Source organism: Panicum virgatum, chromosome 2N (genome assembly GCF_016808335.1).
Source record: "Panicum virgatum strain AP13 chromosome 2N, P.virgatum_v5, whole genome shotgun sequence".
Classification (NCBI taxonomy): domain Eukaryota; kingdom Viridiplantae; phylum Streptophyta; class Magnoliopsida; order Poales; family Poaceae; genus Panicum; species Panicum virgatum.
In genome coordinates, this window is record NC_053146.1 from 7,293,030 (window position 1) to 7,307,248 (window position 14,219).

General features: G+C 48.8%; 1 protein-coding gene across 1 annotated transcript; it reads left to right on the top strand.

The window, feature by feature from the left end:
* Positions 1 to 7,939: 7,939 nt before the first annotated feature.
* Positions 7,940 to 13,931, top strand: LOC120659606 (plasma membrane ATPase 1-like). Its single transcript, XM_039937799.1, has 21 exons — positions 7,940 to 8,313; positions 8,986 to 9,105; positions 9,221 to 9,319; positions 9,404 to 9,541; positions 9,635 to 9,769; positions 9,859 to 10,038; positions 10,129 to 10,335; positions 10,431 to 10,550; positions 10,647 to 10,766; positions 10,851 to 10,973; positions 11,051 to 11,155; positions 11,236 to 11,380; positions 11,550 to 11,714; positions 11,833 to 12,071; positions 12,154 to 12,186; positions 12,278 to 12,359; positions 12,451 to 12,611; positions 12,718 to 12,903; positions 13,004 to 13,186; positions 13,278 to 13,456; positions 13,561 to 13,931. Exons 1-21 carry the CDS (start codon positions 8,260 to 8,262, stop codon positions 13,655 to 13,657), a joined length of 2,871 nt encoding a protein of 956 aa, XP_039793733.1. The 5' UTR covers positions 7,940 to 8,259; the 3' UTR covers positions 13,658 to 13,931.
* The last annotated feature ends 288 nt before the right edge of the window (positions 13,932 to 14,219 follow it).

Consider the following 14,219-nt stretch of genomic DNA (forward strand, 5'->3'; position numbering starts at 1 on the left):
CTAAAAAAAATTGTGCATGTCATGCTCATCGACTTTGATCGACATCCGCCCAAAAGACCGGTTCAACTAATTAAAGTGTGCATGCATGGGAATAGCTGAGATCATATATAGACAATATCATTTTTTACTAGAATATTTGTTCCATGCATTGAGGGGAATAGCTCTGCTCGAGTATCCTTCTGATCCACGCTCCATAGTGGTTGGCTGGACACACATACTTCCACTAGGATGGCACCAAAAGGAGCCCTCAAATTCCATGCCGTACACCTCATCTCTTCCGTGCAATTCCGTAGCCCCTTTGGTACGGAAAAGACCACAAGCTAAAGTAGATGTTGTGGACTGTGGACCATAACCCATGTGAGCTAGTGGGTTGGGTGCATCATGACTGTGCTTTGGGTTGTGTGGTTTAAATTATTTTTTTGTGCAACTTTTGTTACACTGAGGGGATTAAAGGTTTGGGGTTTGGAAGTTGGCTTTCTCTTGCATTTGTAGACCTCACCTCACTTTGGAAAATTAGGTTTTCGTGACAATGATTGTGCTACTTTTGTTGCAAATGGAAAGCTCGTTTCCCCCTTCCCTTTTCGGAGAACGAAAAATGCTTATATAAAGCATGCTTGTATATCATAATACTGCAGTAGTTGTTCTCCTATAATTTGTAGTAGTTCTCCTTCCGATGAACAGAGAAATTATGCACGCAAACTCTATGGTACAGCTCGTTCTCATATGGTTTATGTACAGCCAAGTGGACATCACCTTCGGTCAGGGGTGGATCCGTTGGACCCATGAAGCTCCTCTAAGTCCCCCTATATATATATTTTTTTTTTGCCATGGATGCACAACAAGAAGAGGCTAAAGTTGTCTATAGGTAGAGGAAAGTCCTCCCTAATTATTATTGATCCGTCACTGCCTCTGCTACTCCCATGACATGAGTTTTCATGGCTCGTCATGTGTTGTCTCCGAGGAGTCTAGTTGGAAGAGAATCGGACTTGCAGCAGAGGTACGGCAAGCAAAATTAGACGTGTGTTGCTTCCTTCCATATCGTTCCCTGCTTGCAATCCAATCTTGAAAACTTAAAACAGGATCATGGTTCGTATCCTGGTCAATTTGCTGGCCACCTTAGGGCTTGTTTGGTTTGGAGGAAATTGATGCGGATTGGGATGGATTAAATCCCCAATGGGTCAAAATCCACCTCAATCCCCTCCAATCACTCCCAATCCCTTCGGAGAAGATTAATCAACCGAGCCCTAAAAAGACCGCAACTTCAGTTTATTGCCGAGTGTGGACTTTTGACGCTGAACTCGCCCTGTTCATTGGTTTAGCAAAACCGGATGCCGGCCCGTACCCAACCCAGATTGACCCGTCCTCCCGGTCTCTAGCACGGGTTGGAGCCGGACCGGTGTGACCGATATGACGGACGCAGTCTTGCGCTGGTCTGTGGGCTGGACCGTGAAACCCATCGAGAATGCAATAGATCGAAAGGAAAAAAAAAGTAGCGGCGGCGGGGGCTGCACATCGGCGGACGGCAGCGGCGGTGGCTACTGCAGGACAGCAGCTGCGAACGGTGGCGAGGCCCAGTGGCCGGGACGACAGCTGCTGCTGCGGCGACGGACGGCGCTGCGGCGGACGACTGCTGCTGCAGCGGCGGACGGAGCTGCGACGGTGGCGGATGGCGCTGCGGCGGGCGTCGGCTGCGGCAGACAGCAGCTGCGTCGAACGGCGGCGGACGGCGGTTGCGGGCCAGATGCTGCCGTGCTGGATGTCTCGAGAAGTCGAGAGGGAGGTTGCGCTCGCTACCGAGGCATGCTTGCCTCTAGGCTGCCGTATCTCGCGTGGGTGCGTGTCTGTCCGTGAAACCGGCTGCCCAAACCAAACCAAGGTATTAATTAAGCCGTCAGAACCCGTTCAAACCCAGCCCGCACCGGACCGACGTTTTTATTTTGGCTTGGGTTGGAAACAAACCAGAAACCGGTAAACCCAAACCATGAACAGGACGACGCTGATGCCCCGTTTGGTTGGGTAGCACAAAACACTGTAGCTCACTTTGACCAATAATTAGAGGTACTAAATAAAAGTATTTTACAAAACTAACTCCACAACATCTGCGCTACTTCGCGAGACGAATCTAATGAGGTCTTTGACCGCACGATTAGAGAATAGGTACTGTAGCATTACTGTAGACAATCATAGATTAATTACTATCATTAGATTCGTCGCGAAAAGTTACACACATCTGTGAAAAAAAATTATAAATAAACTTCATTTAGTGCTCATGCATTGAAGATTCTTTTCCTAGCTCGTTTTGTGGTACCCATCCAAACGGGGCCTGAACAGTCAGATCCATCCGTTCAACGGTAATCTCATGTGTGCTCGTTAGTCAGTCCACTCTCCACGCTGGTTGGCTGAGCAGTCCTGTGTTTCCACTGACCACTGGTACGACAGCGCAACGGGAACCCCCGGAGTCCACGGCCGTACAGCCCGTTCCCCGCCCGTACAGTTCCGTACCGCCCCTGTCCGGACCAGCCCGCATCGAGAAGCGGATCGATGGTGGCCACCCACCCCACCCCACCCGGCTCCGTACGCCCCTCCGGGACCGCGGGGCCCGCCACGACGCGTCGACGCCCCCCTGCATTGTGGCCGAGTTGAACGGTGGCGAGACTGATTGGACTGGGTGACTAATGCACGCGCTTCAGCGGCGTGTGAACGCGGGACCTGGTGGGCCGATCCCTTTTGTGAGGGTTCAGAATCTCTTTTGGTTGGCTGAAACCTGAAGAGAACCGAAAGAAAGAAAAAAAAGATCCGGAAGTGACCTGGGACTGACACTGAGGCTGTGATGACAATGCGAGGTTTTGGAAGTTTTTTATTTTCCGTTTCTTTCTCTCTCTCTAGAGAGAGGACAGATGGGTGGTCGCAGTTGGAGGATGGAATTTAATGCCCAAAGGTTTTACAGTGACATGTTAGAATTTACTAAACCTGAAATCTGACCAGTCAGTCTCTTATGTTGCAATTTTCGTGGGCTTCAAACTTTCGAGGAGACAAAAGTGACTAGTTTCCGTTTGAACCGTCCACTTCAAAATACATAGGGAAAAAAGAGACCATTGGACCGCAGTTTGGTACTACTGTTTTCACTGTCAGTTTTAGTACTTTTGTCATCTGGAAGAAGTTGAAATCAGTTCTGAAGAAAAAAAACGGCCAGGGCATCTGTGGCCATTCCTCACTAGTTAATTTTTTTTCCCTTCGACTTAATGTCGGTGAGCATGACAGGTTGTGACAAAAACCGTGGACTTGACGAAGGAGAGGATCAGCTTTGCTTTCGTTGGGGTCCACAATTGTGGAGAGAAGAAACGGCATGGACAATCTGGGGCCTTGACCCCAACGGCTATGTGTGATGTCGGTAAAACAAGGGCAACGAGAGCCAGGGCTGCTGCTCCACATCCACAAGCTCGCCAGCATTTACTACGTGGTACTCCGTACTCCAGCGAATACAGACCATTACCCCATGACCATGAGAGTATAGTTGACTTGGGATTAGATTGGTTTGAAGATTCAGAATTATTTTCTGTCATAAACTCGAGACAAAAGATGCAGCATATTGTTAATGAGTTTATCTTTGCTCACCTTCTCAAGCTCGAGTACGAGATCACCGATCGAAAGCCCATCCTTCAACTTGGTTTCACAGCATGCCACGTGTCTCACGCGGACCGTGAATCGGGAGATCATCATCGTAACCACATAATCTTTTAAAAATCCACATGTATACTTAGACTAGATACACTAACAATAATCCGTGAAGATTTGTCAGTAAGATAAGTACTGTGAACTATGGATGTGCCTGTCTAAGTAGTGGACTACTAATTGCATTTCCTACTATTCTAGTACTGTCTCAAAGATCCCAAAACCTCTGCATCTGCAGTTGCCGTCTTCCTTAGACCCTGGATCATTGCTCATTAGGTCATGTCCTGAGAAAATCAACCTTGCACTAGAAAAGGAACTAGGGAAGCAGAGGCGCCCACCACCTCCAATCAACTCATGGATGATGGCTCCCATACCCAACCCTGCCAAAGAATATTTATGCCTGCCATGTGATAGGTGCATGGGTACATGGGAGCCCTGCACTGTAGTTTCCTTCTCGCTGCAAGAACAAAACCCCCAACCTTTTTGTGCTCATATGATGCGGACTTGTGCTGCCCTGGTGTTCGGTACCTAGCTAGCTGCTGTTGCTAGCTGCATGTGTTCTATCTGAGCCTTGGCATGTGCACCTAGCACAAAAGGCCTTTCACTCCTGGCTGCAACGATCCAAACTGCGCCGGCCGGCAGCTCTACCTAGAGTGCAGTTCAAGGTGCATCTTGGAGTTTTGGGCTAGCATGATCTGAAGTGAACCAATCCTGACCGATCTGCCTACTCTGTCTGGCCTAGGAGTACTTCATTAGCTTTATAGTCGAGCTTAGAGGTTTGATTACGGTTTAAGTAGGTACGTATCTTTGTAGGTTTTTTTTATTGAGATAAGGACTTGCACAGCCAATGGAGTAAGGGTATGATCTTGTACTTGTAGTACCTGTGTGTGGAAAGAACTGAATTGAGGGTGCGTTTTTCTAACCTAACGCGATCCTTAGTTTTGTAAACTTTATAGCATTGTGATCGACCTACTAGCATCCTGACCCAATAAGCAAAGTGTTTACTGACTTTGAAGATGGAAGAAAAGTGCATCACAAGGTAGCGACAATGAGGGTCTCTATTAGCTTTCTTTACATGTGAATTTTGACGCGGGCGTGTGGACAAGTGAGATTTGTGAATCTCTCTGTGGAATCCTTTTGAAATTTCAGCAACACCTAGCAGCAAGATAGGAGATCATTTCCAAGTAGACATCTCAACCACACGCTAGACGGTGCGGTGCGGCTCCGAAATTTTGGGGGCGAAAATTGTGCAGCTTCTGTTGCCCTTGCCGCGGGAGAAGGACTTGGCTCACCACTCGCCAATACCTGCGCATTTAATACTTAACAAAGATGTATCTAGGTTTGGACTTTGGAAACTCGCGCGAGCTCGATCGACGAAAACCAAAAACCAGAGGAGAGGATCAGCTACCAGCTCTTCTCCACGGCCCCGCCTTGATTTCTTCGGAAAGGATGTGGGCACGCTTGGCGCTAGTAGTGGCAGCTTGACCGAGTCGTCGTTTAGGTTGGACACGATCCTATTAATTATATTGGAATTGGATGCTGCTAGCTGGGTCCAACCAAATTAAAGTCTTGTCTAAAGTTAGTAGCATATCCATTAGCACTTTTATACATGAATTAGCATTTGGATCAAAACACCTCGCTCAACTTTTGAATTCTTTTTTTAAAAAATAAAAATCTCGCCGAACTTTTGAATGCATTCCATCAAGAGGTGTGGCAGAGGCTGGAGTGGCGGTCGGCGAGGCAACGTGGTTCGGTAGCAGGCGCAGGGGTCCTGCCGTCCTGGTCGCCCGGGATCCGGCCGGCGGGGGGCTCCTGGGCCACGCGGCGTACCCGGCGCAGAGGATCTCTGGTGGGGAGCACCGCCACGTGGGCGGGGGGAGCGCGGCGCCGGACGCGGACGCGCGCGGCGTGGCCGTAGCTACGGAACCGTACCGCCGCTTGTACCCGCCTCACCGTCCCCCTCACGCCGCGCTCGCGGGGATCCTCTGCGCCGGGTGTTAGGGTGTACTGTACACTACAGCCGGCCGCGCTGGCGAACCAGTACGGCAGTACCTCGCGGCGTACAGCGAGTAGATGTGCTCCGATCTGCCAGGATGGGCAAGGTGTGTCTGTGTCTGTCTTCCAGCTCGGCCTTCAGCTCCGGTTTTCTTTCTATTCTTTTCTCGGGATTCGATTTTTGACCGAAACGAATGAGGCTCTGTTTCTTCTTACCCGTAAACACAAAAACGCAAAATTTTGCGAAAAAATCTTGCTACTTTGAAATATTAAATAAAGTATATTTACAAAAGCGAATTCGCGCATTGTGTACTCTGGATAAAAATTCCGCAATTAACCCCCTCTCCCGCTTTTCCGTAGTCCACTTGTCTTGTCCCCCGCGGTCCGTACAAGCGGCGTGCGGGCGCCGGCGTGGGACCCAGCGCGCGCGTACGTGCCGTGCCGGCGGCCGGCGAGGCGCGATGGGGACGGGTCCCATGCCCAGAAAGAAACGGGTCGCCGACTAGCTTTCACTCGGCGAGCATTTGACACCTGGTTTGAATACCGTTCGAGTGCGTCACTTGTTTCCAATTGGCTAAAATTGGTGCCGAACATCGTCGTAATTCGTAAATGCAGCTTGCTGTTCAAGTTCAAACTCTTCTTTTTTCTTCTTAAAAAAAACGAAAACGGATTGCTGTTCAACACTGGCACTGACCCAACTTGTGGCTACTAAAATATTCTCTCTCCCGTCTTTGGATGCTACGAGCAGGGATTCCGGTGAATGCGTGGCCTGCAGCAGCATGATGGGCCATGGATCATAGATGGATGCATCTCCATCTCTGTGCAGTGCAGGTGTACGCCACACATGCGCAGGGGCTTTTCATTCGAGCTCCTGGTTTGATTATAGTTTTGTTAATGCTAGAGATCGTCATGTAATGCCATGGGGCATCTCCTCCCTACCATGCGTTGTTTGGGGAAGTATATTCTGGCAAATTAAAACAACATGGTTACAGATCATCGAAAATGCTATTTCCAAAGAAAAAGCCGTATACTATACTTTGACAGCTTTTGTATGACGACAATGTCCATGGCGAGTTGACAAATGGAGGTTATCGCTCAACTCAGGTACATATCGAGCGCATCAGCCAAGGAGACGAGAATGACCTTTTGATGCTATTGTTGGAGGGGATCAAATCGGGGTGTGTCTTGTTTCTTAGCGTATTTAGTATGCGCCTGTGAAGGACATTCCTGGGATGTAGAAACCCCACACCAAAAATACAGGAGTTTTTTTTTTCATGGAAACGGTGGTGTACTTTTGGAAGAGGGCTTGCTTACTACTTGATTTGTGTGACCTATAAGTGTGTTATGTATTTAATTTGGAGTTGGTATTGATTCGTATAGACTCACGCAAGTGCGTATATATGTCTCTCATGCCTCATGTTTTAACTTTATCAAGACGTTGTCCATATTTGTATGCTAGGATTTGTTTTGAAAAATTATGTGCAGCACGGCGTAAGATTTGTAGGAAACATACATAATACTGATTTATTCAACCTAAATTTGATGCTTCAAAATTTTATCTCTGCATCGAAAGACACATAGCTACAGCCATTGTGTTTCACACACGCGCCCTCTGGCACGATGCGCAACTTGATCAATCCACGACGTTCAACATGCCTCGTTCCTCGACTCCGAGTTCAACGGAGGCCTAAGGGGATCCTTGCACTGCGAAGTTACCTTAGCGCAAGTGCATCCATGTTCGACCCAACGTACGTAAGATCATTGCACGGGCGTTGTCCCATCCTTCGTCAACGCTGTGTTTGACTCACCCAAATGGCTCTAGCATGACCAAACAAATGCTAGACGGTCTTTTGTTCTCAAAATCGCCGATGCGAATAGGCATGTATATTCACATCCGACTTAAACTCAGCACATGAAAATTAGTGACCACAATATATCCCTAGAGACCGCATCCCTCTATCACACTAGTTTCGTCACACAACTCACCATTTCCCGATACATGCACCTCCACCGCCTAAGGAACACGACAAGTACGCACGCGCTAGCCCACACCGCGACGCGCAGGTGTGCCATATCTCCAGCAATAAAGGGGTCAACTCAAAAGAAAAAACCAACCCCCCTCGAACCATGCAACGCACCGCTAGTCTTTCCCTTGCACCGATCACATGAATGACATATTAGTGTCGCACATTCACACCCCCTCTAGTCATCCACGCCACCGTCAAGTCATCCACGCACCTGACGGTGGCGTAGAAGCCGAAGGTCGAGCACCGGAGCCGCCAAGCAGACACTGGCGCACAGCACGCCACTCAGTCAGTGGCCGCAGAGGATCCCCGCACCACGCCTGTCCAGTCCCGGTCTTCCGCTGCAGCCCCCACCCCTGAAGATCCCACGCTGGTGTCGCTCGCCTCGCCTGTCTCCCCTCCTACTATATAGGCGTGTGCCGCCGAGCCAGACTGCGCCGTGCTACTGGGGGCGTCGTCGTGCGGTAGCCAGCCAGCCAGACCGCCGCGCTCGGCAGAGGGGAGGAGCCGAGCCGCGCTCTGCTGCCGGGGAGCGGGAGGGGAGAGGCGGCCGGGCCGGGGAGCCAGGATGGAGGACAAGGCGGCCAATCTGGACGCCGTGCTCAAGGAGGCCGTCGATCTCGTACGCCCCTCCCCCGCAGAACTCGCTCACCAACCCCTCTCTCTCTCTCTCTTCGATTCTCGCCTGCGTTTCCCCTCTCTCTCTCTCTCGCGGTTACCTTCCCGGGGGGTGAATTCGGACCGTCCGGTGGCGCTCTGCTGGGTTCATCCCTGCCGCGTTGCGTTGCGTTGCGTATCTGTGGTGTTTTTCGGGAGAGCGTTTTCGTTTGGGGGGGGGGGGGGGGGGGGGTTGCTGGTTGCGGCTTGGTGATGGACTAGTACTACTCGCTCGATCTCGGCGGGATTCCTCGTTCTCCGCCCCGCGGCGGCGGCGATTTGCTCCCGGTTGCCCCCGTCGCCGATCCGGTTGCCCCGCGGCGCGCTCGATTTGCGTCGGCGTCGGCCTCGTGCTGCATCTCACTGCTGTTACGTTCGAGTTCTCTTCATTTTTTTTCCTTTTTATTTATGCTCCACCTTTTTTTTGTACTAGTACTAGCTTTTTCAATCCGCACGTTCGCCCTCCTTTTTCTGCCCAATCCGCGCCGTTTCCCGCCGCTCCCGAGCAGCGATTTTTTTTCTTTTTTTTTTGTTTGCTACGCGTGCGTTCCCCTCAAAAGCTGGACGATTCTGTTCTTGGTTCGCGCTGATCTTTGCGCCGTGGTTTTGATGCGACGGTGTTGCTGTGACCGCGCAGGAGAACATACCGATCGACGAGGTGTTCGAGAACCTCCGATGCAGCCCGCAGGGACTCACCACCGCGCAGGCGGAGCAGCGCCTCACCATCTTCGGACCCAACAAGCTGGAGGAGAAGCAGGTGAGGGAATCCGCGGCCTTCGGCTCATGTCTTTCCTGTTCCTGTTACTTGGTTGGCAGATAGCGTGATGCGAAGTTCCCATGATGGATTTGTGTGTGGGCGTGCGTGTTTGCAGGAGAGCAAGGTCCTCAAGTTCCTGGGCTTCATGTGGAACCCGCTGTCCTGGGTCATGGAGGCGGCCGCCATCATGGCCATCGCCCTGGCCAATGGAGGAGTAAGTGCTGATTCTCGCAGCTCGTGTCTTGTTGGAACTTGTGGGTTCGGAGGATTTGATGAGTCTTTTTCATGATGTTTGCAGGGGAAGCCGCCGGACTGGCAGGACTTTGTGGGGATCATCACTCTGCTCATCATCAACTCCACAATCAGTTTCATTGAGGAGAACAATGCCGGCAATGCCGCGGCTGCTCTCATGGCCCGCCTCGCCCCCAAGGCCAAGGTACAGTACTGAGAGGATCTTCTTTGCTGTTTGGTCACAAGCTGTTGTTGCCTGGAGGTCGAGAGTACTGATTTTTGTTATGTTGTGCTAAAGGTTCTCAGAAATGGCCGGTGGAGTGAGGAGGAATCGGCTATCCTTGTGCCAGGAGACATCATCAGTGTGAAGCTTGGGGATATCATTCCAGCTGATGCTCGTCTGCTTGAGGGTGATCCGCTGAAGATCGACCAGGTCATTGCAAACTGCAGTTGCTCTGCTCTTGTGTATTGGTTGATCCTAAAGTTGTGCTTCTTCTGACTTTCTGAGTTGCTCTTATGCAGTCTGCACTCACCGGTGAGTCCCTTCCAGTGACCAAAGGCCCTGGTGATGGAGTGTACTCTGGATCCACTTGTAAACAGGGTGAAATTGAGGCTGTTGTCATTGCCACTGGTGTGCACACATTCTTTGGCAAGGCAGCACATCTTGTTGATTCAACGAACCAAGTTGGTCATTTCCAGAAGGCAAATCTCTAATCCTGTTCTCAGCACTTCCTTACTTTATTCATTGCAAAATTTATGATCTGATGGGAATCTATTTGCTTCACTATCCAGGTTCTGACTGCCATCGGGAACTTCTGCATCTGTTCAATTGCTGTGGGAATGCTAGTAGAGATTGTCGTTATGTACCCCATCCAACACAGGGCTTACCGACCAGGAATCGACAATCTGTTGGTGCTTCTGATTGGAGGAATTCCAATTGCCATGCCCACTGTCCTTTCTGTTACTATGGCAATTGGGGCACATCGCTTGGCTCAACAGGTATGCACTTGTACAACAATAAAACGTTTGGTGTTTTTTTCTCGTACAATCTAATATGAGAATTGAATACACTAAAAGTTTGCATACTGGTTTAGGGAGCAATTACCAAGAGAATGACAGCAATTGAGGAAATGGCTGGCATGGATGTTCTTTGCAGCGACAAGACTGGGACATTAACCTTAAACAAATTGACTGTCGACAAAAGTCTCATTGAGGTAGGCTGCTGTTACTAGAAGTTCAATTGTCTTTCTGTCTATGGATCGTTGCAGCAATTATAAGTTTATAACATGACTGCAAATTAACTGAATCAGGTATTCCAAAAAGGTGTTGACCAGGATACAGTAATTCTGATGGCTGCCAGAGCTTCTCGTACAGAAAATCAGGATGCCATAGATGCCACAATAGTCGGTATGCTGGCTGATCCAAAGGAGGTAATCAGGTTTCTTTTGAGTTTGTGATCTGCAGCTTATTTATTTTTCTTCTAACATATTTTTTCTTCTGCCTGTTTGACAAAGGCTCGTGCTGGTGTTCAAGAGATTCACTTTCTGCCATTTAATCCAACTGACAAAAGAACTGCTTTAACCTACCTTGATAGAGAGGGAAGAATGCATCGTGTTAGCAAGGGAGCACCAGAGCAGGTACTGTTTTCTTGCACATTCTAGGAACTCAACATTTGCGATGATGATTTCACTTTCTAATAGTGGAAGTTAAACAGATCCTGCATCTTGCGCACAACAAGTCAGATATTGAAAGAAGGGTCAGAGCTGTGATTGACAAATTTGCTGAGCGTGGTCTGCGAGCACTTGGTGTGGCTTACCAGGTTTGTGCTCCCTTGACATGAATTATTGCTACACTCTTTAGTTGTTTCTATTGTACTTGACCGACAATATTCATGTACAGGAAGTGCCAGATGGTAGGAAAGAGAGTCCTGGAGGACCATGGCAGTTCATCGGGCTCTTGCCGCTTTTTGACCCCCCTCGTCATGATAGTGCAGAAACGATCAGAAGGGCACTCGATCTTGGTGTCAATGTAAAGATGATTACAGGTCTGTCATATTTCATTGCTGTTCACCCTTTGTTGGGTTGATTTGTGCTAAATCTGGAATTCTCCTCTGGTTCCTTGGAAACATGTAGCTAATAATTTGTGTTTGTAGCTTGGGCGTGCTAACAGTTTTCTGTGCTGTAGTATTGATTCAATCTATGTTTTCCTTTCAGGTGATCAGCTTGCTATCGGGAAGGAGACAGCACGCCGGTTGGGAATGGGTACCAATATGTACCCTTCATCTGCTTTACTCGGACAGGATAAGGATGAGTCAATTGCTACTTTGCCAGTTGATGAATTGATCGAGAAGGCTGATGGCTTTGCTGGAGTCTTTCCAGGTGCAATTTTGGAGATTATCTGTCTGAGTACTCTTGTTTCATATGGTCAATTTTCTGCACCATCTGGTCAAAGTACTGATATCTAGTTCATCTTTTTTTCCCCCCTATTGCTTAATAGAACACAAGTATGAGATTGTGAAACGCTTGCAAGCAAGAAAACACATTTGTGGTATGACTGGGGATGGTGTAAATGACGCCCCAGCTTTGAAGAAAGCTGATATTGGTATTGCAGTAGCAGACTCCACCGACGCAGCACGGAGTGCTTCGGACATCGTCCTCACTGAACCAGGCCTTAGTGTGATTATTAGTGCTGTGCTGACGAGTAGGGCAATTTTCCAAAGAATGAAGAATTATACAGTATGCCAATCTGTAGTGTCTTTTCAGTTTCTTAATGCTCCATTCTTTGATCAGTATATTCATAGTGCATTTGTGCTTGCAGATATATGCTGTGTCAATTACCATCCGTATTGTGGTATGTACTTGTACTTCGTATTTAGAAAATATTGCTCTGTTGGCTGTTTTGACAAATAATTATCTGACCTCTACATTCTTTGTTGTCACAGCTTGGTTTTATGCTTCTTGCGCTGATATGGAAGTTTGACTTCCCACCATTTATGGTCCTCATCATTGCTATCCTCAATGATGGTAAGCCTGTTTTTTAGTTAAATCTACATACATTTCAAGTTTAAGTAGCAGATTAGGTTACCTAACAGCCTCAACCTTTTGACATGAATAGGTACCATTATGACTATCTCGAAGGACAGAGTAAAACCATCTCCACAGCCTGATAGTTGGAAGTTAGCTGAGATCTTTGCAACTGGAGTAGTTCTTGGTGGATACTTGGCGATGATGACAGTCATTTTCTTCTGGGCTGCATACAAGACTAACTTCTTCCCGGTATGGAGCAATAGTTTCTTAAGCATTCTTTAAATTTTTGAGCAATTTAGAGTATGGGTCAATCGATGTACTGATGAACATCATTGTCATGGTTCCTAATCTGCAGCGAGTGTTTGGTGTCGAAAGCCTTGAGAAAACTGCACAGGATGATTTTCAGAAGCTTGCCTCTGCTGTGTACCTTCAAGTTAGCACGATCAGCCAAGCTCTCATCTTTGTGACAAGGTCTCGCAGCTGGTCATTTGTGGAGCGTCCTGGGTTCTTGCTAGTTTTTGCTTTCTTGGTGGCACAGCTGGTATGTGATAAGAATGCAGTTTCAACGTTTCATGCTGTACTGCCATATACTGTCTTTTTGGCTTTTGCGGTTAGCCTTGCTCACATTGTCTTGTTTGCAGATTGCTACTGTGATTGCTGTATATGCCAACTGGGCGTTTGCTGCGATCAAGGGCATTGGATGGGGCTGGGCCGGTGTCATCTGGCTTTACAACATCGTCTTCTACTTTCCGCTGGATATCATCAAGTTCCTCACCCGTTACGCTCTGAGCGGGAGAGCATGGGACCTAGTCCTTGAGCAGAGGGTAGGGCGGAGAATGCTTGTTGATATTCAACATTCAGTTTGCTGATTGCTACAAAGTATAATGATCTGCGTTTGCTGGTGTACACATTCAGGTTGCGTTCACGAGGAAGAAGGATTTTGGGAGGGAAGATAGGGAGCTCAAGTGGGCGCACGCTCAGAGGACGCTCCACGGGCTTCAGGCACCGGAGGCAACCATCTTCGAGAACAAGACGACCTTCAATGAACTCAACCAGCTCGCGGAAGAGGCACGCAGGAGGGCCGAGATGGCGAGGTATATGCTATTCCAGAGCTTCTTGATAATAATACCATCTTGGCCTCCTTGAGCATCTTCACCGAATGTGACACCTGAATCGCCCCCGTATTTGCTGCATACAGGTTGCGAGAAGTGAACACCCTGAAGGGGAGGATGGAGTCGGTGGTGAAGCAGAAGGGCTTGGACATCGAGACGATCCAGCAGTCCTACACCGTGTGATGGATTGATTAATTATTTACAGGCGGCTTCTTCTTACTATATGTACTAGGCAGCAATAAGGAAAACCCATGGTTGGGCCTCGATGATGATGATGATGATGATTACATGTTTCTGACGTTGGTGGGGTGCTTTATCGCCATAGTCTCACCTCACCCCCTACATGCTGCTTGCTGTCCATTAACCACCCCCGGCAGACCATTTACCGGCATTGAGATGACGAGATATACTCTGTAGTCCATAGTAGATGATGATATAATACATCTTTTTTGCTTGTGATTATCCTGTGCTATCTGGTCCTGGTTGCCTGCTGCCTGGATTCCTGAGTCTGAAGTTGGGTGTAGGCATGAGCATGTGCAGTGCTGCCGGTGCGGCATGGACATCATCAAATGGCCTCACATGGCTGGGGAACGCTGGCTGTCCTGGGCTCTCGCCTGAAATCGTGGTGTGAGGCTGCATAGCATCATTCATTGGCTCCAGGGATTGGAGAATCTGGGTGGGATGAACTGGGAATTCTTGGCATGTGAGGTGCTCGTTCTCAGGATCTGATGGTATCTGGTGATCC

What these genes read in the sequence shown, in the direction of transcription:
- LOC120659606 (XM_039937799.1), top strand. Translation starts at nt 8,260, where the DNA reads ATGGAGGACAAGGCGGCCAATCTGGACGCCGTGCTCAAGGAGGCCGTC. An exon ending in GCAAGGGAGCACCAGAGCAG is followed by an intron (nt 10,974 to 11,050) that starts GTACTGTTTTCT and finishes GAAGTTAAACAG; the next exon opens with ATCCTGCATCTTGCGCACAA. An exon ending in CTTTCTTGGTGGCACAGCTG is followed by an intron (nt 12,904 to 13,003) that starts GTATGTGATAAG and finishes TCTTGTTTGCAG; the next exon opens with ATTGCTACTGTGATTGCTGT.